Raw genomic sequence first — 26532 nt, 5'->3', positions numbered from 1 at the left:
AAAACAGTGGTACCGTAGAGTGTTGTGTACAGTGATAGGGTGCTCTGCAACTTCAATACCAATTTATGACACTGGGTGGATCTCTGAAGTCAGGAGAACAAGAAAAGAAATCTTTAATTGACACTGTCTTGGCATGAGAAGAGTGGATTGGGCTCCACCCTGTTTGTTAGCGTCTTGATTGCTCCATTTTTCATCTGCTTTATGACCGGATGATTTGCTTTGGCATCAGTTTACTGTTTGTGACTGCAAGAATGGGAATAAATTGTCACAGCAAAGCAGCAGAATAGGCAGTTAAATATTCATTCTGATGAGAAACTTCAGTTGCTGAAAACGTTGGGAATCTGCAATCCTTCATCATAGGACTTAAACTCATCTTGCTTTTGAAATATTTCTTCTGTGCCAGTTCTACTGAATCTGGACCAAACAGAAGTCTTGAGAGGTAAGGGATATTTCTGCTTAAGTTTTGAGCACACATTGTTATAGCCACCTCTTCTAGGTAAAACTTTCCTTACTTACTCTGTAGTTTTAGTTTTCCAGTATGTCTTCACATTTCATACTTAATTCTTCACATTTCGTACTTAATTATCCAGTTTCTAAAGTGAAAAAGTCTTCAGCTCCTTAGCAGCGTTTGAAGTTAGATGTGCAGGTGTTTGTCCTGGGTGAACCAGGACTAAAATTCTGTATTGCCAAAATCAAAAGTATTGTATTTGCGTAAGGTATTTAATGATACAAAAATTGTTCTTTAGTAAAAAGCAAATCTAAAATCCAGTTTGTTGGCCACAGAAAACTTGCTGCTTTCATCTACCTGCAAAATGTAGCTAAATCTGTAGTGCATTTAACAAGTGTGTTATCCTCTAATATATATCTCTCCAAGGAAATAATATTTAACTGGTTTAACATAAAACTGAACATCTGTCCAGGTACTATGCAACATATAACTTTTCAGATACAACCATACAAGTACATACTTACAATCTACTGTAAATCTAAGAATTATGGTTTTTAATTTATATTATCAACTTTATATCTTTATAATAATGCTGCAGTGTAGGTAAGAAAAATAATCCTCTTCAAAAATACATGAGACAGCACTGCTGTATGTAGTAGTTTTTAATAGGCTACTACTAATGTGTAGGGTTTTCTGTGTTCTGAGACCAAATCAATACAACGCTTCTACAATGTATGAAATGTGTGGAAGGTCCCATAATGCTGTGGATTTGAACTCGGGTACACCCCTCAGCTGGATAATTCCCTCATGAACTTCCCTTACAGTTTCTTTGGTAGTTATACAGATAAGCACTGAAGGATGATTTTATCATTTATTTTGTTACAGGACCCAGAGACTCTGCTTAGGGCTCACAGCATCTTTAACAAATGTTTAATGTTTAATATAACATTTCATTGTGTATGAATGAACTGGCAGATCATCTGGTTTTATGTTGTTCTTGATTAAGTTTCCCATGTAATCTGGAACACGACATTTACCAATATTATTTCCCTTCCTTAAACTTCACCAAAATGTAATGTTTGTGAAGTTTTTTAACCTCTTATGATTGAACTTTTATAGAAATGCAAAGTATGTGTTACTAATTCAGAGAGACAGAATACCCTCAGTACTTAAACTCTGTCTTCATAACTGATGCTCCTGCCTTTCAGTTGCATATAACCATAGCCATAATATTATGCTAATAGTGCCTTCACACCACAATTCATTCAGTTTAAAATTCACATCGTTTTTCATACTTCACTTTCAGCTATCCCATGCTTTTAGTAACCTAAAAAAGTGAAATAAAGTTGCTTTGAAGTTGATTTAAGAGGTGTTTTACATGCTTCACTAGATTTTATATAATGGATTATAAATTTAAGGTAAGAATATATAACTGCAGAAAAGAGTTGTGAAAGCTATTTTTCTATACATAGTCAGACCTGAATTGAGTACATATGCAGTAACCTCTATTGTGCCTCTAATCTCAATCAACTGAAACAAATACAAATGAAGACTACATTCAATAATGGATGAAGTGAAGTGATGACTACTTTATTTCTTCTACCAGAACTACCAGGAGCACATCAGTATTCATCATATGATTCAACTGAAATGAACACACTTATCACTGGAAATATGAATTGTATGACTTTCATCCGTGCGTCCAATATCAGCCCAAACTGTAATGGCTTAGGCAACTAAAGCAAAATACACTAGTAGAGACAGTGCCTTCATCATCTGTTCTTCGCTGTCATCTCTCTTTATCAGCTCAGCAAGGGCTGCTGTTGTGGCCCATAGCTTTGCTGTCTAGTGAGTTCCTGAGCATAATTCTTCTGCTGGTTTAAAGGAGATATATCTACAAGGCAGAGGTAACCCAAAACCCAGGCATTTTGTGATTCACCACTCTGAAAACATTTGTCACTAATAAAAAATACCACTTCCTGTGTTTATTTCTCAGAAGCAATTAAAAAAAATTGTCAAGTGGAAATTTAATAAGGAACAAGCAGCAAAAAAGTAGAGACAAGAAAGTAAATGCATTTAAGTGGTGTTTGAGAACCAATCTCTCCTTTAATAAAAAGCATTTCTTACTGTAAGTCTGCTTTTGAAATAATTAGTGAGAAAACACATCCATTGGATGGTGTTAACAGCATCTACCTTGAGGTTTAGGGTCAGATCTACACATTGTATCACCACATCTTCACTGACTTGTGTGGCGTTGCAGCATTGTACAGCCACAAAGGGTTCATCCCAGAATTTATGTTAAATCTGTTTTGTTACAAAACCATCCCGCCCTCCTTCACATGGAAGAGACCAAGAACTGGAGTCACTATAGCTTAGAGCAACTCAAAAAATGTTGGAAAAAGGGAGTAGGAGGAGATACAAAGTCATGCCCTGACGGGAAACCTGGCAGGTGAAACACTACCACGCGTTGATTACACTGGCAGGGTTACCCCTGCAAACAGGCATTGCGTAGTTCAATACTGTTTTATTTCAGATGCAGATGAAGACATGATGAGCAACTGCTTGAAAAGTCTTAGTTAAAAGCTATTGACACAGACACAGCATTTAGGTACTTGAGCCACTGCTCAAGGAAGGCATAGTTTACCATCCTATTAAGGAGATTATTTTTGAAATGTGAGTCACGTATTTCCCTGTTGCTCTTCATCTTCCAATAGCTTATAGAGTGGTCCACTTTTTGAACCTCTACAATGAAACATAAATTCAACAAATAGTGGGATTTGATAGCCCACTGGCATGGTTCCTCTATCAGGAAGAAATGCTTAAGAATTTTACAAACTTTTTTTTCCTTTTGGGAAGTGCAGTTGTGCTAAAATCAAAACACACCAGTTTTGACTAATTTTTTTGTTGGAAAGCTCTGAAAGTCAGGACAGAATGTGGACAAAACTCTTATAATACGGACATCCCTTAGAAAATCCAGTAGTGTGATGGTTAGAGTAGCCAGTTAAAAATAGTAAACCCAATTTTAATCCTTGTTCTGCTTAGTACTGTGAAGACAAGTAAAGAACAGTAAACATTGGTCTTCTACATGCCCAGTGATTTCCAAGCCATTAAATCATTTGAAGGTGAATGCACTGTAATTATTTTTTTTTGATGAAACTGTCATGTCTGCAGCCAAAAATCTCTTTTCAAACTCCGTTCATTTGATCTTGTTGACAAGAAGACAAAAAAAGGGATTTCCTCTGTTCGCATTTACGTCTGAAAATTGGTGTCGAGGTGTGTTGGAGCATCCACTTCGCACTTGTGCATCCAGTCACTATGTTACCACTTCTGTTTTCCTACCTGTGTGTTTCTTCTTGCTGGTGTCATTCAGCAAAGCTTTTTCTACCTCTTGTTCTGCCTGAGGGTTCTTCCCATGCTCCAGCCTATCTCCACCACTGTTTCCCAGGCATTCTGCCTGGCCTTCTTTTCTTTGCAATCCTCATTTTCACCCTAGACTTTTTATTAATTTTTTTTTTATCCTGAAGCCACCAATATTCTTTTATATGAAGCCCCAGCTCAAAAATTTCATAGCTCCCATCTGTCCTCCCTCTGGACTGCATTTCCAAGTATTTTCCTTTTAAAGAACTACAGCTTATGTCTTCACAGATATTTGGGCACCCACTTCTGACTAAAATCAATGGGAGCTTGGCAAACCTCAAGAATCCAGGTGTAGTCACTAATAACCTGGAGGACGATATTTTTTATTAAGACTTTATTCCATATCTAGATTTAGCTTTGGTTCATCCTCCCCCCCCCCCCCCCCAGTATCTCTTACAAATTATTTTAAAAGCAGTAAAAAATTAGTCATCTTAAATCTTTTGCAGTATTTACCAGAATTGTCCAATTCTGCTAAATACCCTAAAGCTAAATGTGGTGTAGTTCTTTTACTGAAAATCCTAAAATCTAACTGTGATTTATGTAGAAAAAAATATATATGCGCATAGTTGATCACTTCTCCTCAGTCTGCCTAAACAGGTCAAACTGCTAATTTGATTCATTATGTATGACAAGTTACACCCACTTGTGTTGAGGCAGACGTGGAAGGACATGTGTCTTCACAGGCTAAAAATGTATGTAACTCAACCATTCTGTATTCTGTTCTTTCCAGTGAGGCAGTTGGATATTTACTTTACTCTTCATTATTTGTTGCTTTATAGTCCACAGTCCAAATCCTGCTATGAATGGCTTTCCTATAGTGTTAAACACTGACATTTTTGACTGCCTCAAAAATGTTACGAATTCACCTGTATAGGAACTCTTGTGGTATGAAAAGGATTGTTAGCAATTTGGTTGGTATTTTCACAGATGACTACTAATTTTGGGTGCTCTACTTAAGATGGATATTTGTCTGCAGTATTATGCTTTTCCTTCTGTTTTCTGTAGACTACCTAATGACACTATAAGCATAGAATTTTACAGTGTTACTATTTTGTCTTTTCTATGAGTGTGAATATTATTCAAGGCCCTTGTGAGTAGCTATACTTAGTGCAGTGTTAACAATGTTTGCATATTTTTAATTTCATGTATTTAACAGTATTTGGTCTTCAATTGGTTTTTGATCATTGAAAAGCCAAGTTTAACAATGAAGAATAAAAAATGTTTAAATTAGTATTGAGTTTCAAGCTATATTATTCATAGTGCATTCTATCAAGCACAAAAACTATAAAGGCAACTGATAAAAAGCAGGAATATTCCCTTAAATAAATAAATATATATATATATAAATTTTTGTGGAGTGTTACAAAGAAAATACAGCATAAAAGTTCATGTCCAAGTACGGTGTTTTCTCCTGTAATAACCAAGTAAAAAAAAAAATAGTAAAAATCAAGATCGTCAAAGGGGTTCTTTATCCTTCATTGTTGTATTAACTGTAAGACAAACAGTACTTGTCTCCAAAGACAATTTTAATAGCTTCATCTGTTTTTAAAAAACTATGGCCACTTATCTTTCTTTTTTCCTCTACTATAAACAGTATTTCTTACCCTGTAAAAAAAGACTATGGAGGGAGGTGAAATGGATTCTTCCATGGTCAGATCAGCATTTCCTGTTAATTTTATACCACTAAGAAAAAGGAATAGTATAATGAAAACAGACATCTTACAAACCTGAATAACGTTTTAAGCAGTGAAGGGAAATGGAGAGTACTATCTCAGAGATACAAAAAAGAGAAGCAGAAAAGCAAAGCAGAACAGAAAGTCTGCTTCTAAAATCTTCATGAAAAATTGGAAATTTGATGCTATATTATGGCAAATCTACTAAACTGTAATGTATTCCTAGGAAAAGAATGAATGTACAAGAGTGATTAGCATGCTATGTACAATAACATGCTATTATCTTCAGTTTGTCACACTGCCTTTAATTATCTCACATTCCTGTCTCCTATTAAATCATATTTGTTATTACTTCTAGACTCTGCGCTGGTCGTGCTTTGCATCTTACAGATCTAGGTAAAAGGTAAGAAGAAACTCTTCTACTAAATACTGGGCAGCTTATAATTCTAACAATTATTTTTTTATTTAAACTTCTCAGATTTTTCTTATTTCAAGTATGTATTTGTATGGGAAATTGTGGGGGAAAGCTTTTGGGTCTTTTTGTCTCAAGCAACTGTCACCTGCCATTTTTTTAATTATCAAGCTTATCAATATTATTAGGTGTAATGAGGAAATGTGTTTTTTTAAAAGTAAAAATTGTTTATGCAATGTATCTATTGCATGTATTAAATATGCATAATACTCTTTTTACTGAATCAAGATGGCATTTTAAGTACATGAATTCTAAATTCACAATATTGTAAACACCTAGATGGACATTTAAATTTAAAAAAAAATCACTTTTGCCCATTAAAAGTGTTATGATTTATTTTTTTTTATTATTGCAGGACCTAGTAAAAACAAAGGGCAACACCTAGAAAAGAGGACTTGAAACATAATATTTGGGCCAATGACAGCAACTGCTGTAGACATTACTTTCAAAAATGTGGCTACTTCTTTCAGTTTCTAAACGTAGAAAGAAGTCTAACTTTGGGTTCCTTTCTTTTTCATTTTCTAATCTACTTGAGTACCAAGCAACTGCAGGAAAATTTGTTGGTTTCATAGAACCGAAAACATTGGAAGAGGGACGTATGAAGCCACATTTAACGAAAGACTTGGAGCTGAATGAGGAGTCAAAGACAACATTATTCATGCAATGGTTAGTACAGATTTCAGGACTAGAACCACCTTTCTCACGCCAGGCGTTGAGAGCAGTACTCTTTTGCTTTTCTTGCTCATGTAAGCTTGCAACTCCAGCAGCAGCAGCTGTGGCTTTAAGGCAAGATGCAAGGTCTGTAGATAAGCCAGTGCAATAGTCTGGCATGTCTCTCTAAATTGGCGCAAGTGCTACTTAAGAGAGGTATGGGATCTATGAAGGAAGCTGAAGGGTCCTTTAGAGCTCTGCAAACCTTCCCCCTCTTTACACCAGCTTGCGTGTTACCCTTAATCACGGTCCCACAGATATCGGCTAGGGCTGTATGACTCCTGCAGAAACCTTTGTGTCTCCACCAGAAATTCCAGTATCAATCTGTTATAGTTTAGAAAACAAAAAGTAAGCCATAAATTAAATAAAGCAACTTATTGCAGTTAAGGGTGTATTTGAATGAATAAATTATGGGGGTTGGTTACACCTGAACAAGCAGCTGCTTGTTCAGCCACCAGTCTAAGTAGAGTTGATCTTGTTCTGGTTGAAAAATTCAGTTACTTAAGATTTTGGCAGGAGCATCTAAGCAGTGTCGTATCGGTGTTATCCTTTGAAAGGTATCCTGTTCTTACAATGCAGCCCAGCTACTGAGCCCCTGATTTTTAGATTTCAAATCCAGATGTCAGATGAAGGTTTAATGAAAATTTGGGAAGTAAGAAGGAAGACCAGATAGACTGAAGTCAGTCCTGCTACATTAGTATTAATGTTTTGGGGATCTCTAGTTGAGAGAGAATTTGGGTGTTCCCAGTCTTTATTATCTATAAATATAGCAGAAAATAAGCTAAAGCCTGTACACCCTTGTCTAAAGCACCTGGTCCAAATTTTGGCTCTCACTGCCTGGAGCCAATACATTGTAAACACCCAAGTGTCAACCTCTGGAATAGGCCTACTGTCTTCAGCTAAAACCAAGTGCCTGTAAATCTGTGCAGACTATGATCCCTAGTTTAGACAACATCTGAAGAAGCAGCTCTGAGTGATAACTGAGTATTTCTTTCACAACAACACAAAAATATATCTAAGTTTCTGTTGCAAAAGAATCCACAACCTGGACTGTGTTCACATCCTGTTAGAAACTTAATCCAGATGCTGAATGAAAAATAATAGAACGTGCCTCAAAGATGAATGGGTGCCAACAAGCCAGAACTAGTCTTAAATTCAGTAGGGAAATTATCAGCTCTTACAGCAAGATTACTCACTTGAATTTTTGAGCTTAAAAACTACTCCTGTTGTATGTAAAAGATCTTTTAATTCACTTTTTACTATTACTCTGCCTCTCACTGAATACTTAAATAAATATTCTGCTGCTGCTTCAAGTCCATGAAAACAAGCACCTGAGGTTACTGATGTTCATGAGGTGACTCATTTGTACCAGTTTGTAGACGTGAAGATTTTTGGTCTACCTTCCACTGAACAAATGTTGAATAGATAGACACTACTTCAATATTACCTTCCGTGATCCCTCAAGTGTTGTTGATTTCATAGGCAGCTGCCTCAAAATGAAGGGAGGGTCTTTGAAAAGTTGGGGAGTTACATGTTTTCCTGTGCTTTGTTGACAAAAGCCTCTGGTACGTGGAAGTGGGCGCCGTGGAGTCCTTCTAGTAACTCTTGTTAGCATCTTTATTTACAGTCGGGTGTTTTGAGAGCAATTCTGGCATGCCAGAAGAAAAGCTACCAGGCAGGTTTGGCTTCTTTTCATCCCAAGTTAACTTTCAGCAATGTTTCAAGTCTCTTTCTTCTGGCGTTCATGAACTTTGCAGTGTTCCGACAAGCTTCAAACCTCATACAGATACTCATCGGTATCACTCATTATCAACCCATTTCATACTTTTCCCAGTGGCGCCATTCCCGTTTTTACTTCACGAACCTTGTTTTGCAGATTGGATTTGTACGTAACCCGTGTTTTGTCCTTCGGCACGTACGCTGCGTGCTGCCATTCGAGCCCACCGTGTTGAGCACTGAACGCTCTGGTGTACAGGCCGGCAGCCACGGGCCCACCAGCCCGGCGCGGTGACGGCTGCCTCGGCCACGGCGGCTCGCCGCAGAAGACACACGCTTACACCGTGGGGTTTTGCCAAGGGCAGACCCTGGTCTTGCCAAGGACTGCTCCCGGGGAGCCCACCCGGGGCTGGGAAGGGCTCTGGGCCGGGGACTGAGGCCCTGTGGGAAAACGACGAGCCTGCAGGCCCCGGCGCCTCGGCCTGGCTCTCCCGCGGGGAGAAGCCGGATCGGAGGAGCGGAGTTGGCCCCTCGGGAGCCCCCGCGGCTCGGGGCGGAGGGCACGGCCCTGTCGGCTGAGGAGGGAGGCCGGCCGGTCCGGTTCGGGGGGGGAGCCGACGCTGTGGGCCCATCCCAGGACCGGAGAGGGGGAAAAGCCTCCGTTGCGCGTGTGGGGAAACCAGCGCGGGAGCGTCCCTGCGGCGGGGAGGAGAGGGCACAGCCCGGCCGCCGCCTCAGCCCGGCGGGCTCCGGCTCCGGCTCCGTCCCAGGCCCGGCCTCCCCCCCTTTCCCTTCCCCGCCGCCGGAGACGCAGGCCCGGGGGCCGGGCGGAGCATGCGCGGAGCGGCGGCGGGGCCGGGGGAGCGGGTGGGTGGCGGTTACCGGGCGGGAAAGAGCGGGCAGGCAGGCGGCGCGGCCCAGCCCCGGGTGGGCCGGGGTCGGAGGGTGGCCGCAGCCGCCTCACCCATGAAGGTTTTGGTGGCTCCTGGAAGCGCCCCGAGGTGCCGGGGGCGAGAGGCGGCCGCGGGGGCGGTGCGGGCCGGGCCGGGCCGCGGCTCGGGCCGGGCGGGAGGAGGAGGAGGAGGAGGAGGAAGAAGAGGAGGAGGAGGAGGAGGTAGCGGTGTCACTGATGCGCTGCGCCTTGTGCTTCCCCGCCAGGTGTTCTCCCTCTGGCTTCCTATGTCCTGTTACCAGGAGGATTTCTTCAAAGAGTACCTCAAGATGATGGTCAATATCGTCGTCCTGAACTTGCTCATTTGTATTTCTCTGGTGTTCTGGATCGTGTCCATGACTGCCAGTACGTACTACGGTGAGTCCGAAGGCCGGGGAGAGGCCAGCATGGCGGGGTGAGGGGCGAACAGAGCCATCTGCCCCTGCCATCGTCAGGAGAGCTGGAAAACCTCAGTCCTGACAGGAGCTGATAGTGGTTCAGAAGGTGTTAACGGCCACTGTACCCTTCTTTGCAGGTCTGGCCAGAGACCCCGTTGAATTTAAAATGTCATCGTCCTTTGTGATTTATCTCCCTAAAAGAAAGCAAATAAGATAAAAATGAAAAAGTGGAAAGGAAGAGCGAGCTGATAGATGTCTTCCTCTGTCAGGGGAATTAGTGACAGAATGGGAGGAGCGTGCCAGCCCTCAAAACAGTTTTAGGAATGCACATGCAGCCTTTGAACAGGGCATGCAAGATGAATTCCTTGGTCAAGGCACAGAGGAAATAGTACAAGAAGAGAGGGATGTGTGCATGGAGTCTCTGGCATGGGTGTGTACAGTCAGCTCTGTGTTCTCTTCAGGCAGGCTGTGCCGTAGTTGCATGTAGTTGCAGGGACACTAGTGCTTTTTGTGGTCTATCATTTCAGTTCTAGGACCATTTTCACAGCAGTGTGCAAAAGCAGCAATACTGCCTTCAGCATCACTTCAAGCCTAGAAGAGATCAACTGCTTTCCCGGGACAGGTGAAGACCTGTCCTTAAGACCCCAGCCAGTTCCATGCCGGAGAAGCTCCAGTGTCATTGCCGAGAGTGCCTAGGGATGCAGTACAAACACCCTCAACTGCCTAGTGTCACCTTGGATCCAGAAGAAGCCAGAATAAATATCCCACCAGTATAAGCTGACTTTTGCATGGCAGTTGGATATCTCTGCTCAGTGTTTTTCAGTGCTCTGGGTTTTAGGATGGGGTATTAGTCCTGGTACAGCATTAAATCTGTGTTGTTTGGACACCTCTACTTTGGCTTGTAGTGGGATGCCAGGCAGGTAGGCGATCCGCAGAAGCATGCTTCACAGCCAGGTTTTGTTTGTGTCATTTAGAGCTAGACAGGTTGGATTTAAACACACGACTTAATTTGTGCGTGTCTGGTCTCTATAGTATAGCGCTCTCAGTTTTGCCTCTAATGAGGGTATTCCAGTCCTTGCTATCTAACGTGATTGAGAATTGACAGTGTGGAGAGGCCTGATACCAGGTGTTCCAGGATAGGGACTGATACAAAGGAGGAGACTGCGACAAATCCTCCTTCTTGTAGAGAATTATTAACTATTAGCTATATTAACTATTAGCTTTACTTTTTAAAAGTTTGTGGGTTTTTTTAAACAAAAAATGTCACTTAAAATCTTGCTGAGATAGTCAAGAGCTTAAAGTATATTTTTGAGAGCCTTACATCAAGTTCAAAAGAATTGAAAGGGCTGATGTTTCAGAAAGCAGTCACACCACTTTCACCTAGTAAACTGGCTTTCTTGTCATTTTTCTGGTAATGAAATTCTGTCAGAGTAAATAGTGTAGTTTGGGATATAATCAATAGCTTTCTTGTCTCTGCAAAGATGGAAGACTTTTAAACTGTAGTATTAAAGAAGAATTTCTTCTCAGACTTGTAAATTTCAATATAAGGTGTACTTTTGGTGTCTTTTGCAGTGAAATTTGTGTCTTTCAATTGAAACTGAAAATGAGGTGTTAGAATATAAAGGCTGTAAGAATCTTACTGCTAAGGCAGTAATTCATTGAGTCAGTTTTATGATTAAAATAATATACTTTTTAACTGGGCAATAACAACTGCTTTATTTTGTTAACTGCTTTTATTTTAGTATGTGTTCTGGAATTTTAGAAGGCACCGAGTATGTTTAGGACATTGATAAATCGTCTGCTTTAGAAGATAAGTTGCTAAGGACACTCGTGCTTTATGGAATGGCGTGGAATTATGACAGCTGAGTGGGATATTGTTTTCCTGTTCTGCAAGCTTGTTTAAATTCAGATCATAGTGACTTGAATGACTAAGGAAATGGAACAAACTGGGAATTCAAGAAAAAGCTTTTTAGAAACTCCATAGATATTTTGATGAGAAAATAGCTTGCTTTTTGTATGCAGTTTTGTTTGTAAAAGCAAACCATTTGTAGTTTTGACAACTAGCATTTTTTTGTTTGCGAGTTGTTCAGATGGTCTGTCTTGGCAGTTTAATAATTGTCAGTGAAGAATATAATTTAAAGCAATCCTTTCTTGTAAAAAGTTTTGGGGTTGACTAATTTCCAGTTTAAATACTTCAAAGCATTCTGAGTCGAGTTTATTTTCTGTATAACAAGGAGGATAACAGGTGAGCCATTTTTGCATAGATGTTAATACTAGACCTGAAATTATTTATTTCTTGTCAGTTCTCAAAAAGCACTATACTTTCCGAATACAGAAGTTTTGAATATGTAGAATTGCTGTCATGTGAAAGCAAGGGATCGATAGATTTAAACTATGCAATGCGTTGCAATTGTTAGCTCTGTGAGAAAAACAATGAGCTACAATCAAATATTTGTTTGAATAGCTGTAACACAGGAAGCTCAGACTAATTCAATTATGTTGACCAGTAAAGAAAGTAAAGAGGAAGCTCAGAGCTGTCTTGTTAATTTTGCCATCCAGTAAATTCACATGTACTGTTCACTTAGCAAATACGTAAACCTAAAGTCCGTACTCATGTGAAATCACAAGACAAGACTTGAGTAATGTGGCATTTCTGTTGCAGCTGCTGTCAGAGAACAAAAATCAGTGGAAAGAAATCCCCTGCTATGTGGGGCATGTTATCTCATAGAAGAAGAAGGGTATCTCCTAGCTTAAATGTGTGGTTTCAGTCTATGCTGAATATACCACGCCACAAAGAAAACGCGAACCTGTTGTGCAAACAAAAACACGTTCTCTTGTCACTGAATCTGTTTGGTTGCGCAGTACTAGATAAAATTGAGAAAAAATAACAGGGAGGATGCTGAAATGTAGAAGTGGAAAAGGATTAGTCTAGAGAATCCTCAGAAGAAAAAGTTTCTGAGACTAAGTATGTGTTACAGGACATGAAATTGTTGGATGCAGCCTGCTTTTCAACAAGTCTGTGCAACACTCCAGAACGAAGTGTGCAGTTAGTTGTGTGTACTGCTGCCAGGTTGGGAAGAGGCTATGTGTGCATGTGTGTGCAGTGGAGAGGGACTATGCAAAGCAAAGAGTAAGAAGGCTAAATCATCTGTGATTCTCAGCTAAGCCAAACTTTCTGTAGGTGAGAGAAACGGACAGGATAAGGAAGACTGCACTAGATAACTATCCTCTCTTGAGGATAAATACTCGGGTGGAAACCAGACTATGTAACACCCAACTTGTATGTCACGTGGCTGTCTTTCCTTAAGTGCAAAATTTATAGTGTATGTTGTTCTTTATTAAAAATCGTGATTTTGGGAACCCAGTGGCTTGCTGAAATAAGTTTAATTTTTTAAGTGTTCCTAGTTTCCTTAGCATGTTTCTAGGACTAGCCCTTTTGGTGAAAAATTTAGGGTTAATAAAGTCTTAAGAACATCCATTGTAAAGCTAATGGATGTGTTCTCAGGTCCTGAGGAATGTAAATTCTCCTTGAGATATGGTGGAGAGGGGGGCCCAAGAGCTTGGTTGCCAAGGCTAAAGGTGATCAGATGGTAATGCAAGAAAAGATGATGAGAAAAACTGGGAGCAGCAGGGCAAATACATGTTTTACACCACAGCTGTCTGTAATTAGTATACTGTGTGACTAAAGAGATAAGTATCCTGGTTCAATACAAGCAGGTAGTTGGCAGAGGGGAGTTCCGCCATCAGGGTTACTTAATATAAGCTCATCTTTTTTTTGGAAATGAAACACCTTTCACTCAGCCAAAAAATCAGTAGATTGTTGGAAATTGTAAAATCTTGGTGTCTCTCTGCTCTGAGTACTGCATGCACTTGCGGTCATCCCATTTCTGAATGCCGATAGCAGAATTAGAACAGAACAGTGAAGGCAGCAAGGATGATCAGAGCAGGTAACAGCATGCGTTTGAAAAGGACTTAAATAGGTAAAGATATTTCAGCACGAAAAGGGGACATCTATGTAGGTCATGAATGGCAGGAGGAATGTGAATAGGAAATCATTATTCAGTTTATCGTAAAATTTAGCAGATGTCCAATGAAACTTGAGGCAGCAGGATCTTTGTGGTTTGGCTTTTTGAAAGGCCTTTTTCAGTGCATCTAAAACCAGAATTCGGTTCTGTGGGTGCTTGTGGAGATGAAAATTTTAACTGTTTTTTAAAAATGGACTGGACAAATACATGGGGCATTTTAGAAATGCCAACATAGAAGTTCCCAATAAAACAGGGAAGATCTGCCTGTGTCTGTTCCTTATACCCTTCTCTTGCACATGTGCAGCTCACCACTGCCAGATGGGATTCTGAGTCAGACAGATGTTTGGCTTGATCCAGTTTGGAAGTTCTCATATTTTCAACCAAGTGTAGTGTGGAAACAATCAGAATGTTTTGGATACCAACAAAAGAGGAGTATTTCTTTTTTAAAACTGTAAAAGAAGGCCAAGCATCTAAATTTCCTTTCTCGCATCATTGTAAATTATCAGTGATGCTATGATTAAACTGATGATTTGTTCACAGACCAGCAGCAGGACAGAGTCAGTGTGCAAAATAAAAGTATGTATGAACCACAGGACTTCCTGCTAGTTTTATTAGATGACATCAGGTATCACTGTAGCTCAACTAAGCATTTAAAGATACTACAGAATATTTAAGTTTTCCAAACTAGAATAAAAAGGATGTGGTAGTAATACTAAAGCTATAGAAACACAGCCATTAGCTAGCTTATATGCGTGGTGACGTCTTCTATCCACATAGACATGAAACTACTTCTGAAGTCTTCTGTCAGCCAAGTAGCAGCAGTCCTTCTGTTAACATAGTGTAAGATTCTAATTGATGGCATAGACAACAAAGTGACAACATTAGGCATATTCTAGGAATGATTCAGAATACACAGATGATGAAAAGAGTTGCCTGCTTTTCATGGCCAAAAGTTACCAAGCTAAAGCTTTTGATAAACACGAATGACTTTTCCTAAAAACACTGGTATTTGGGATGGCTTGAAGAACAAGGTAAAGCTTCCAATATATTGTTCTAATTTTATTTCCATTACAATGCTAAAAAGCATTAGTGATCATAGACAGTGTTGTTCATTCCCTTCATTGCTGCCATATTTTCTGAAACTTCATCAGAAAAAGAATCGTAATGAAAAATTCAGATGTGTTATTGTAGTTACCAGAGAATCAGTCATAACATGATCTATGAGTGAAGCTCTTGAACTAGTTTGTTTACTGAAAGTTGCTTTCAGTCTCTTTACGTGTTTTGTTAACTGAAATTTTAGTTTGATTCTTACATATTTGAAATTGAATTCTACATACCTTACTATGGATGTACAGGTTGCTTTTTTTTCTAAAATCTGAACTTGTCCATTCTGTCCAAATCAGGTTTCAGCTGGTCTTAACATTTTGAATGTTAATTTTTGGAGTTTATAAATCCCTTTTAGAAAGGAAAATATCACCACGTTTATTTCTTGACACATTTGCTATTTCTTTGTAATTAATTTTAGTTAATTTAATGTATTTCCTGTGAATGCTGAATAGAAAAATTGAGTAGATAATTACAGATATTTTGGTTTTCCATTCATAATAGATTTCTTATAAAGGGTAAAAAGTTTAATCTCTATTAAGGTCAGATTTTAAATATATACTAGAAGGTAATTACTTTTAAGATATAAAAGCATTAAAAAGGCTTATCAGGATCATCTGTAACCATTTTGTTTGATTTATCAGGTACTTTACGACCCATTTCTCCATGGCGCTGGCTTTTTTCAGTCTTGGTTCCACTAATGATTGCTACACAGGGTTTTAAGAAGAAGAGTCTTGATCACAGTGGTGCATTGGGAGGTATGGGTTTTTTGAGACTATTGAGCTAAACGTTTAATAAACTAAATTAAGGTCCTTTTTATTGTTTATTATATTGTATATTAAAAGAATTAATATTCTTTTAAGACTTTCCTACCTAGTTCTATTATAATAAAAGTGTAAATGTAAGGATATATACCTTGAATTCATACTGATTTTTTTTCTCATGCCTGTTTAAATATTCAAGTTAATTTTTGCTGCTGTTTGTAATTAATTTGATTAATTTGACATTAGATTAAAACAATCTTATAGGTTTATATAAAACTTCAGTACAGCATGCAGTTAAATCACATGGTTTTCTTTAACATACAGATGGATTCACATAGCAGTAATGAAATGGCGGAGGCAGTGGCAGTGGTAAAGAAATACCATAAAACTGAGCTGTGTCAGCAGCCTAGTGCCTGGTAGGAAACCAGTAAAGATAACGTGGTTCTCCTTTCTGTAATATGAGCAGGTTTAGGCATTCTTTGTCTCCCAAAAATGAGAAAAAAAATTAAATCTGTACTTCACTTCAAGCAAGTTACTGTTTCAACAAAGGTTTTTCTTGACCACGTGAGAAAAAACCCAACATAGTGTACAATAGTGTTTGTTGGAATCTAATGCAAGATTTCCATGTGAGGTGATTCACCCTTGTCTTGTGAAATTGTCTGAATTGATGGTCAGAAACAGGACTTCAAATCCTTTCTTTCCATGTCACCCATTTTGCAAATCTTTGTCTGTCTGTGAGTTAAGGGGAGCATTTTCTAAATTAAAAAAAAATCTTTTCTCTGCTGCTGTGTGTTTACCTCTTAAGATAACAGCTTTGCTAGCCAACTTATATTGGCATTTGCTTTAAGTACGGCCAATTTTCTTTCAGTTGTGAAGAATTGTAATTTCATGGTGGGCAGTGAGAATTAGACTTCCCCCGTGAAGGACGTAAGAAAAAAACCCAGCACATCCAGGAACTCAAATAATTAAGAAAATTACAGAAATAAAAAGATGGCATAACAATCAGAAAAAGAGAACGAGGCACAGAAGGAAGAAGTATCATCCGTTAAGATATGGAGGAGGGTTATCCAGGTTATCTTAGAGACCTTGGGGGAGGGATTTGATTCCCAAACTGAAGATAAACTTGCTGATAGAGACACAGCCACAGCTATATATATGCTTCTTATACAAATAGTCATAATCTTAAGGCAGAGTACTTAAGTTTCAATTATATATCCTTTGGCTCTTTTTTTTACTGCTCTGTCTTTTATTTTTGCACAGTATTACTGATTTGTGGTGAAAGAAGGTCTTAAAAATCACACATTTTAGCAATAGCAATAAAATTAGCAATTTAGCAACAAAATTTAAGAGGCAATTATAAAGATAACTGATTTTTTTTTTCCAGTCAAGATGTCTCTGGAATTCTCATGCAGGTATTAGGTGTTTCAGTAATTCTCTTATTGCATGATTGTCTTAGGTTTATCATGAAGATACTTTTCATGTTCAAGAGATTCAAACCACTTAATTGCTTTGCAAAGCAGGCATTGTTACATGAAGGAACTTTATATACTTTTTTTTTTCCTTCATAGGATTGGTGGTTGGATTTATACTTACAGTTGCAAATTACAGTTTCTTCACTTCTTTATTTGTATTTTTTGTTACTTCTTCAAAACTTACTAAATGGAAAAAAGATGCAAAGAAGCAAATAGATTCAGAATACAAAGAAGGTAAGCCATAACATTTTAATTCTTTCAGATCCCTTGTGGAGAATAAATACTGCATATTCCTTTTCCTTTCAGAGAGTCAGATAAGATGGAACATCCAGAGTAGGTGTCCTGGTTTCAGCTGAGATAGAGTTAATTGTCTTCCTAGTAGCTGGTACAGTGCTGTTTTGAGTTCAGTATGAGAAGAATGTTGATAACACACTGACATATTCAGTTGTCACTAAGTAATGTTTAGTCTAAAGTCAAGGATTTTTCAGCTTCTCATGCCCAGCCAGCGAGAAAGCTGGAGGGGCACAAGAAGTTGGCACAGGACAGAGCCAGGGCAGCTGACCCAAACTGGCCAAAGGGGTATTCCATACCATGTGACATCATGCCCAGTATATAAACTGGGGGGAGTGGGGGCAGGGGGATTGCTGCTCGGGGACTAACTGGGCGTCAGTCGGTGGGTGGTGAGCAATTGCACTGTGTATCATTTGTATATTCCAATTCTTTTATCATTACTGCTGTCACTTATTGTGTTATCATTATCATTATTAGTTTCTTCTTTTCTGTTCTATTAAACCGTTCTTATCTCAACCCACGAGTTTTACTTCTTTTCCCGATTTTCTACCCCGTCCCACTGGGTTCGGGGGGAGTGAGTGAGCGGCTGCATGGGGCTTAGTTACTGGCTGGGGTTATACCACGACAGTAGGGAACAGCATTGTTGTGCCTCCTCTCCACCCCCATTCCTATGAACGTTAGCAAGTGACTTTGCTTTTGCTTCTGTTCTATTTAATAAATTGCTATCTAGTTTCTGTTTTGAAAGTGTGTCTTTTTAAATTTAAGTTTACATATGTGTATTTTGCTTTTGTCTCATGCTGTTGCATGTCAAGGTATTTTGCCTGAAAATACTAAAATTTTTTTTTTTGTCACTTTAGGTGGACAGAGAAATTGGGTGCAAGTATTCTGTAATGGTGGTGTTCCTACTGAGCTGGCTGTCTTATATATGATAGAAAATGGACCGGGTGAAATTCCTATTGACTTTTCAAAGCAATACACAGCATCATGGATGTGCTTATCCCTTTTGGGAGCTTTGGCATGCTCTGCTGGTGATACGTGGGCTTCAGAGATCGGTAGCGTTATGAGTAAAAGCAAGCCAAGGTTGATAACAACCTGGGAAAAGGTTCCAGTAGGTGAGGTGTTACCTGTTCTATGTGTTCTTAGTATTTTGCTAATCTGTTTTGAATTATGCATCCAACTTGAAAAAGTTTGAAAAAAGCCCCCAAAACCCAAACATCAGAAATCTGGGGTTAAAAAATGTTAGCAGGAATACATTCGTTGAAATGGAATACACTCATTTGTGTTTCTGCTGCATCTCATTGGTGAGATGCACCAACATAGCATCCAGGGAGGGAGCTAAAATCATTCTTAGTGAATGCTGTCACTTCTCATCTCTGGCACTATTGAAAGTGTTTATATTGCCAGTGATATAAAGAATACAAGTTATCAACTGAATTTTGCAGACATTACCAGTAGAAGAAGATATATATTCACTACAGACACTACAGAAAATTCACTTCTTAACCAAAGCGCTCATTTCCTTTGATATCTTACCAAGGGTGGGTGAAGTGAACCTTCTGCCTGTCACACCTTGTCTGCACAGTGGATGACATTGCTACCTTAAAGCAGTGTGTCTTTTTTGAGTCATGTTGGCATGTTGATCTGAGTTTTAGATCTTACGGGATAGGATTTAAATGCGTGAGCTTTTTTTTTTTCTTTTTATAAGAGTTCTTCAGATTTTTATTCAATGAGCTGTCAAACATCTTCATTTCTATGGATTTTGTTCAGTCTTTTAAATTTGTTGGTGAAATATATCTTGGTATACTTCTTCTGAAAGAGAAAGAGGCATTGTTTTAATAACATGCACATCTCAAGCTCTGTATTTTTGGAGCAAATACCTTTTTCTCCCCTGCCCCCCTTACAGCACACAAATACCAGGTGACATTACAAGGTGTGCTATATGGTTTTATTTAATTTAATGCTAGTGAATATGTCTACATAAATAGCCTTAGAAAAAGGAAAAGTAATAGTATTAGGCTGTAATGGTATAGGTTAAGCTTTGCAGCAGTGTAATGGGAATTGTAAATAAAAGCTGTGGTAGCAGAGCCTTGTGGATATAAGGGGGGAAGATAGCTATGAACACAGTTGTGATTTCATGTAAAACATTTGAACAAATGTAAGTCTTTAAGAAAAAGTTCGTAAATCAGCTTGGTTTTGTTTGATTCAGGTACTAATGGAGCAATTACTTTAGTGGGCCTGCTCTCAAGTTTGCTTGGGGGCATGGCAGTAGGTATAGCCTACTTCATAACACAACTCATTTTCGTGACTGATCTGGAAATATCTGCTCCGCAATGGCCCATTATTGTGTTTGGTGCAGCAGCTGGCTTACTGGGATCAATTGTTGATTCATATTTGGGAGCTACAATGCAATATAGCGGTAAGATTCTTCCCTTTTTTTTTATTTTGTTTTTTCCCCTCTCCTAATCTAACCTAAAAATGGGCTTGAATTTCAAGAAGGGCTGAGGATGTGATTTTGAAATGGAAAAAATACAGAATTAGCAACACAAAAGACAGAGGGAGCCAAAGTGATGGACTTGATACTGAAAACAAGAAGGAGGGCAGCTGGTCCTTTTCCACACTTTGATTTGTTTATCTTATGTTACTGTCTTGCTGATGACTGAAGGAGACCAGAGGTCTCCAACATGTTACCTTGGAAAAAGCAATTGCTGCCCTCTCCTTTTCTATATATCTAATTATGGTAATATTTTATAAGAGAAAATGTCAGCTTAATTTTATACATTTACTCAGATTAAGTTGTCACTGCAGAAGCTCCATTTGTACCTCTGAATACTTAGTAATAGTCCCAGCTGAAAGAATTAAATAAGAAAAGCTCCAGGAAAATGTGCACAATACTTTACATTCTGGTTTTTTCACCGCTTAATAGAGTACCATTTCCTATAAATTAAGCTTATTACAAAATAACTGTGACTTTAAAAAAAAAAAGTGTCCATTTAAAAAAAAAAATGTTGGCTGGCTAATTCTAAATTATATCAGTATTTATTTACTCACTGCCCTTAAGGATCATTGTCTGTGAATAAACTCTACAGACAACTTTTAGGCTAAACTGTAAACTTACCCTATGTTTAAAAATTGTTTGAAGACCATATCTGACACTATTCTGGTTTACAGAGAACTTAAGTTTTCCGATTTTGTTGTCAGTATACTTATTTGTTGGAAGTTGAGGTTTGAATGTGCCAATGAACTGCCTGAGAGATAAAAGTCCTTTAAATCTACCATCACAGTCAGAACTGCAAACTGTTGTTGGTGCTGTGGATTTGGCTTTCTAGCAGTTTTTATGCTCTATTCCTTGTAGTTCTGGGCAAGTCCAAAATATAATGAAGTGCTTAACCATTTGAGGAATTCTTAGATATTTCTGTACTAAAGGGGAAACACTTAAGCACTCAGACAATGTGTTCATGCTCCTAATGAGGCAGATGCATTAAGAGAATGTGGTAAACCTAGCTAATGCATGCCTGCATTTGTCAGCATCTATTTCTTCTTCACTTCAGATATTTTTCCATGCTCAGCAACTTACTTTACCAGCTGCAGCAGGGACAGTATGCAAGTTCCACAATTTCTTTTACAAATTCGTAAGCACTGCTGGAGTATGTATACTATAAACACATATATGCTATGGTATATATATGCTGTAATACAGATGAAATAGTGCTGCTCATGTGGTGCACACTGTTAGGTTTTGTGTCCCTCCCTTACTTTAACCCACTTTTCCAATCCCTGTTCAATGTGGTCTCATAAGAAATACTCCAATGAGTATCTCCCAATACTCCAATACTCTCTGCAGCATCTTGAAAAACAATAAATAAATATGGCAGTGGTAATAAAGAATTGTGTCTTTTTTTGAAAACATTATGCTACCACTGCTAATCCCTTCCATCAATGTTTTTCCTGTTGGTAATCATTCTAGATTTGGTTTGTGTAATAGTCGGTGATACCCACGGTTTCTAAGAGAACGTCCTTCCCTGCCCACACATTTATTAAGTAAAACTTTGTCTGAATAGCTGCGCAGAATTTGATTCAGGTTTTCCAGTGTTACCCATCTGAGGCTATACCTATTTTGTAAATAGCAAAGATAATGGAAGGACTTACTGTTACCTCTCCTACTTGTTTATGCTCTGAATCTACGCTTTATGTGTGTGTTTTTATATATTTATAAAAATTTATTCCCAGTTTTTCTCTCAAGAAAACTTATGACTTTCTAAAACATAGCAAATGTTAAGAGTTGAACTATCAGGCTTTGAAGTTTGATTTTTCTGTAGCTATTTTGCATTATTCAAAGCTAGCTTTAAATGTATGATTCAAAGGTAACAGTAGTACCAGCTATATACCTACCAAGCAGGTTTGTGGTGTGGGGTATTTTTAAGTTTTGTCTGAGGTGCTGAAAATTGTTTTGTAATAAAGCCGCAGCTCAAAATGAAATTTCCATGTTGTGGTATTAGCAGATATTCCAGTCTACTGAGAAAAATAAGGTTAATATAAAATGTACTGATTTGTTTTGGAATGTTTCTCCATGTCAACCTTAAATGTGTGCATATGCATGTAACCAGTTATACTTCACTGCAGTGTGAGTAGGCATTAAAATCAAGCGTGCTAGAATTTTATGCTTTTATCAGCATATAAAATAATGCAGCTGGACAAAACATAGGATAATGGTGTGTGTACAGTAACAGCTAATGAAACACAATGCTAGAGTACTGATAATACAGAGGGAGAGCAAGAAATGGCTTAAGTACTAGGGAAAAAAAATCCAGCGCTGGTAGTATAGAACTGCTGTGTAAACAGAAATGATAAATTCAGCCTCTGTAAGGAGCTTGTTTTCTGTTAGATCAAGTAATAATGTTACGTCCGTAATTTTCCTTTGAAAACAAATACATCTTCTTGACAGGAAATAGATGTTGCTAATCAGTCGTTTCTGTTCTGTTCAAAGCAGCATCCTTTGCCTTAGGATGCTCTTGGAACAGCTTTTTCCTCTGGTTTAGCTTGTTTCATTCTTTTCTTTGCTATGAAACTACATAAAGAGAGAAGTAGACCTGACAGAAGTGTAACTTTTCAGAAGAAGTAACTCCTAATGTAAAGTACTGCATTTATATCCCACTCTTTGAAGCTACCAGATTAACCTCATTATAATTTAGTGTAGTCTGTTGGTGTCTTTGCTTACAGAGGTTTAGCACCATAATGGTAAACTAAATTTAGGAAGTTGCCTACACTTGGTTACTAAGTTTCTTTTCAGCTTGGTTGGCTTTGTCAAATGAAGTCTTTATCTTTCCTCAGGTTTTGACCAAAATATCGGCATGGTTGTCAACCACCAAACGAAAGACTCCAAGCACATATCTGGAAAACCTATATTAGACAACAACACAGTAAATCTTTTTTCTTCTGTAATCATTGCTTTGGTGCTTCCAAGTGTGGCGTGGTGTTTCTGGCCCAGGGGTTGAAATGGTTTAAGGTTTTATGCATGTGATTTATTTATGTTCAGTCTTACTCAAAGACTCCGAAGAGTTCTCTTTGAACTCTCTTGAAGAGAACAATCTGAAACTTTCAGAGAGCCAAAGGACTTTCCATCTCAGCTTACTAAGGCTGTGAGCTTCATATGGCAATTGGCACCTCCCGGGGCAAGGAAGGGGTTTTGTCGATATGCTCTTGCAGCTCTTCAGTTGGATGTAGATCCTTGCCAAGTGAGGTGAAACGCTTCATTTATCCTCATGGAGCTGAAGGGTTGGCATTTATGTTCTCTCTCGTCCCCAGCATCTGGAAGGGCAAGAAGTGGGAAATAGAAGTCTAATCTACTACATCAGTCAGTGTGATGGAGCGTTGTGGCTATTGTCCAAGCCAGACACAAAGTACGCTGTAAAGGCAGTGGTAACATGGGTGAAATGGGTGAATTCTGGTATATCCCATAACCTACAGTATGTAAGGTTTTATGGAAATATTTTTTTGCGGTGCGGGGGGGAGAGAGGAGTAAGCCTCGTTGCCTATTCTATATCCTGATACTATCTCCACTTCCCTAAGAATAGGGTTGTTGAAAGTGATGCCACTACGTAATGTTTGAAGCAAAAGACTAAATTTAAAATAAAAACGCAATAGTTTTTCCAGTAAGAATAACAAATTTGTCTGTGCTTTTTTGACATCTTTATTTCAAAACTAATGATATTTATGAAGACTGTCAATACTGTAGTACTTATTAAATTATCTAAAATTAAAGATTACAATTGTGAATTCACATTCATCTCTTTAGAAATAGAACATTTTTTCCATAAGCATAGAATTGTTCCATAATGTTTAGCATTCTGACCAAGCCATACTCTTTGGTTCTTTCTCAGCAGTGGAAGTGTTTTCCCATTTTGTTTGGGGTTGCTACTCAGAGATGATGGCCTCAGCCAAAGAAGCTACAGAGTTTATCCTTGTAGTGAATGGGGAAAGTCTCACCTATAAACCATTTCAAAAGAGGAATTTAACTTTTGGTGCTCAGGCTCCTATGTTAGGTGATTCCATCTTCCATCATTAATTTATAAAGGAGGTGGAAGTAATTTAGCCAGCACAGATTGTATTTACACTTTAGAGATACCCTCATAATAACTTACCACTGTCGACATTCAGAAGTTAGGGTCCATACTGTTAACTTATAAAAAGCTTTTTCTTCTTATCTTTAGAGATAGGTGAGTATTTTGTATTAAACATCTGATTTTTTTACAAATATCTTGTGTATATTGCCTGTCTTAATTCACTTGAATTGTGTATTATGTCACCTTTTATGGGAATAGTCAGAAATTTTAACACCACCGATGTTGAGTTTACTCTTTTAAAATCTAGTCTATATAAACCTGGAATTTATCACTGGACCTAGTTCACTGTATTATCCAATTATAAAGATGAGATTTCAAACTCGTAAAAGCTTTCTGAAAAGAACCAATTGTGTAGCTGCTGTATGTCTGTTCCTGTGGAAAGGCACAAAATTATAAAAGAAATATATGCACTTAAACTGTAACAATAAACACTTGAGATTTTTATGCATTGTTTGGATTTATGCTGCTTCTAAATAAACACTGTATTAGTTGTCTTTTAAGATTTTATTAATACTGTTGTGATTTCTAGAATTAAGACACACAATTTTTGTAAGAGACTTTTTCTTCCCATTAAATGCGTTATTTTTGTGTTCTTTTGTTTCCTGAAACAAAGTATGCTTTCAAACACTAAAGTGGACATGGTCAGCTTTTCGCTGTTTAGTATGGGTCTTGTTTGAAAAACAGCTTGCCATAGCAAGAAGACATCTGTGTTTTTAAACTCGTAGCAGCATGAAATGCTTTGATCTGTTATCATATGAATGAATGTGATGTGAATGAACTTCTGTAAGTAGGACCTTCAAAGGCCGTTATTCAGAATTTTTTATTTGTCATGTCTTAGTGATGACACTGAGTTGCTTTTGAAATTGCCACTCATGAATCTCCAGTATTTAGAAAGATTTGAGCACTCTTGAACTCTGGAAAGGACTGTGCTAACTGTGGGTGTATTATATTGAGTGGAGTATCACTTACGCAAATATTGTTACATTTAACTATTTACTAGCTGTATTTAACTATTTAGTAGCTGTAAAACTGTTAGCTTGGGGGCAAGTAGGGGATACAGGGAAGAAGTTACAGAATGTGACAAACTGCCTGTAAATTGGTGTACGTCACTAAGAGCAGTTCCTAGGAGCAGACAGGGATACTACCTGTCCACATGCTACTTGGAGAGACAGAAAATGCAGCAAGTAAAAAGGGAGAGCGATAAAAAGAGAAGGAGCTAGGAGAAAACCAAGGAAGGTGATAGATTTGAAGGTGCAGAATAGGTCATTGCAGTAAGGAAATTTAATTCCATTCTTTAAATGCTCAAATATTTCTTTTGCTTCAGAGCCATCAGTACCCTTAATATATGAGATAACTCTGACACTGATTTTCCTTTCATACTGGAGTGGCACCAATATTTCCACAGCACCAAGAGGATACACTCTGTTTTTTTAATTGAAGAGGTTACAGTTGTGAAGCACTGATCCTCATTCTTGGCTTGATTTCTAGATGTGTTAGAAGTTCAAGTAAGATATGATGACGACATAATTGCATATGAGAAATCTTCAGGCAGATCTCGCTTAGGCTTGGTGTCTTGATCCTGAGTGTTGAAGGAGTCACCAATATTCAGTTATTTTTTTGTATTTCTACTCCATTGTTACAGCTGTAGATTGTCTTGGGTCTGTGCATGCTGCTGTTGAGTGGTCCATCATTGCAGATGTAGACCACGGTTCCCTGGGACAACAAAAGAAAGTGGTATAAAAAATGAGGGGGATATACCACCTTTCCTGGGTGTTAAAGACTAGCTGATGGTCAGAAGGCTGACTTTCTGACAATAAAGGGCTGAAACATCTTGAAATACTGTTGATATTTTACGGAACTCGATTTGGGCACCGGATAAATGAGGCAGTAGATTGATATTCATGTTAAAATCTGTTAGGATTGGGCATCTCAGATTTGTAAATAGGATTTGTTTTGTCTTTGTTTCCCCCAGCAGTGCTTTGGTCCACACTCAGCCTTTTTTTTTAAATTTCATTATCCAGCATTTTCAATTGCATTAAGTCACTCTTCTTCAAGCAGGAGTTAACCTGTTTTACAGGAAGTTTATTTGCTTAAAGCTTTTTAGGTACATTACAGTCTCTGCTTCTGGCTATTGCCCTAACTGGATAATAACTTTCAATTTAAATTCTGCTTCTGTTGGGGGGTGGGGTGCAGCTCTCACAGTTATGGGCCTATTGTAATATGTAAATCAGAGCAGGTACATGAATTCATTCAGATGATGTGGATCCCTGCAGTGCTCCCGAGCCCACAGCCACCTTCAGTCAATATTAATGCAAGTCCCAAGTGAAGACAAAGTATGGGAATGTGGAAATAAAGCTGCCAGGCAAATGGCAGCTTGTATGTGAGTACTCCAGAGTCTGTAAAACTTGAGTTCCAGTAAAGAAATTCCACCAAGAAAGCATTTATTCAGTAGCTTTTCTACAACCTTCATCCCCCAGGAGAAAAATGGGT

The 26532-nt window shown here is 38.4% G+C and overlaps 1 protein-coding gene across 8 annotated transcripts; it reads left to right on the top strand.

The window, feature by feature from the left end:
• Nucleotides 1-202: 202 nt before the first annotated feature.
• On the top strand, nucleotides 203-24542 carry TMEM19 (transmembrane protein 19). Of its 8 annotated transcripts, none has more exons than XM_075057903.1 (9): nucleotides 203-439; nucleotides 5897-5941; nucleotides 6583-6676; nucleotides 9596-9746; nucleotides 15540-15653; nucleotides 17228-17365; nucleotides 18280-18534; nucleotides 19629-19838; nucleotides 22751-24542. In XM_075057903.1, exons 3-9 carry the CDS (start codon nucleotides 6674-6676, stop codon nucleotides 22912-22914), a joined length of 1035 nt encoding a protein of 344 aa, XP_074914004.1. In that variant the 5' UTR covers nucleotides 203-439; nucleotides 5897-5941; nucleotides 6583-6673; the 3' UTR covers nucleotides 22915-24542. The 8 variants fall into 8 exon arrangements, with proteins under 8 accessions (XP_074914004.1, XP_074914003.1, XP_074914002.1 ...); XM_075057902.1 differs by having other exon boundaries at nucleotides 6553-6676; XM_075057901.1 differs by having other exon boundaries at nucleotides 6546-6676.
• Nucleotides 24543-26532: the final 1990 nt, after the last annotated feature.

This window comes from Buteo buteo, chromosome 26 (genome assembly GCF_964188355.1).
Source record: "Buteo buteo chromosome 26, bButBut1.hap1.1, whole genome shotgun sequence".
In the NCBI taxonomy this organism is placed as follows: Eukaryota; Metazoa; Chordata; class Aves; order Accipitriformes; family Accipitridae; genus Buteo; species Buteo buteo.
This window is presented reverse-complemented; position numbering and strand designations above follow the sequence as displayed.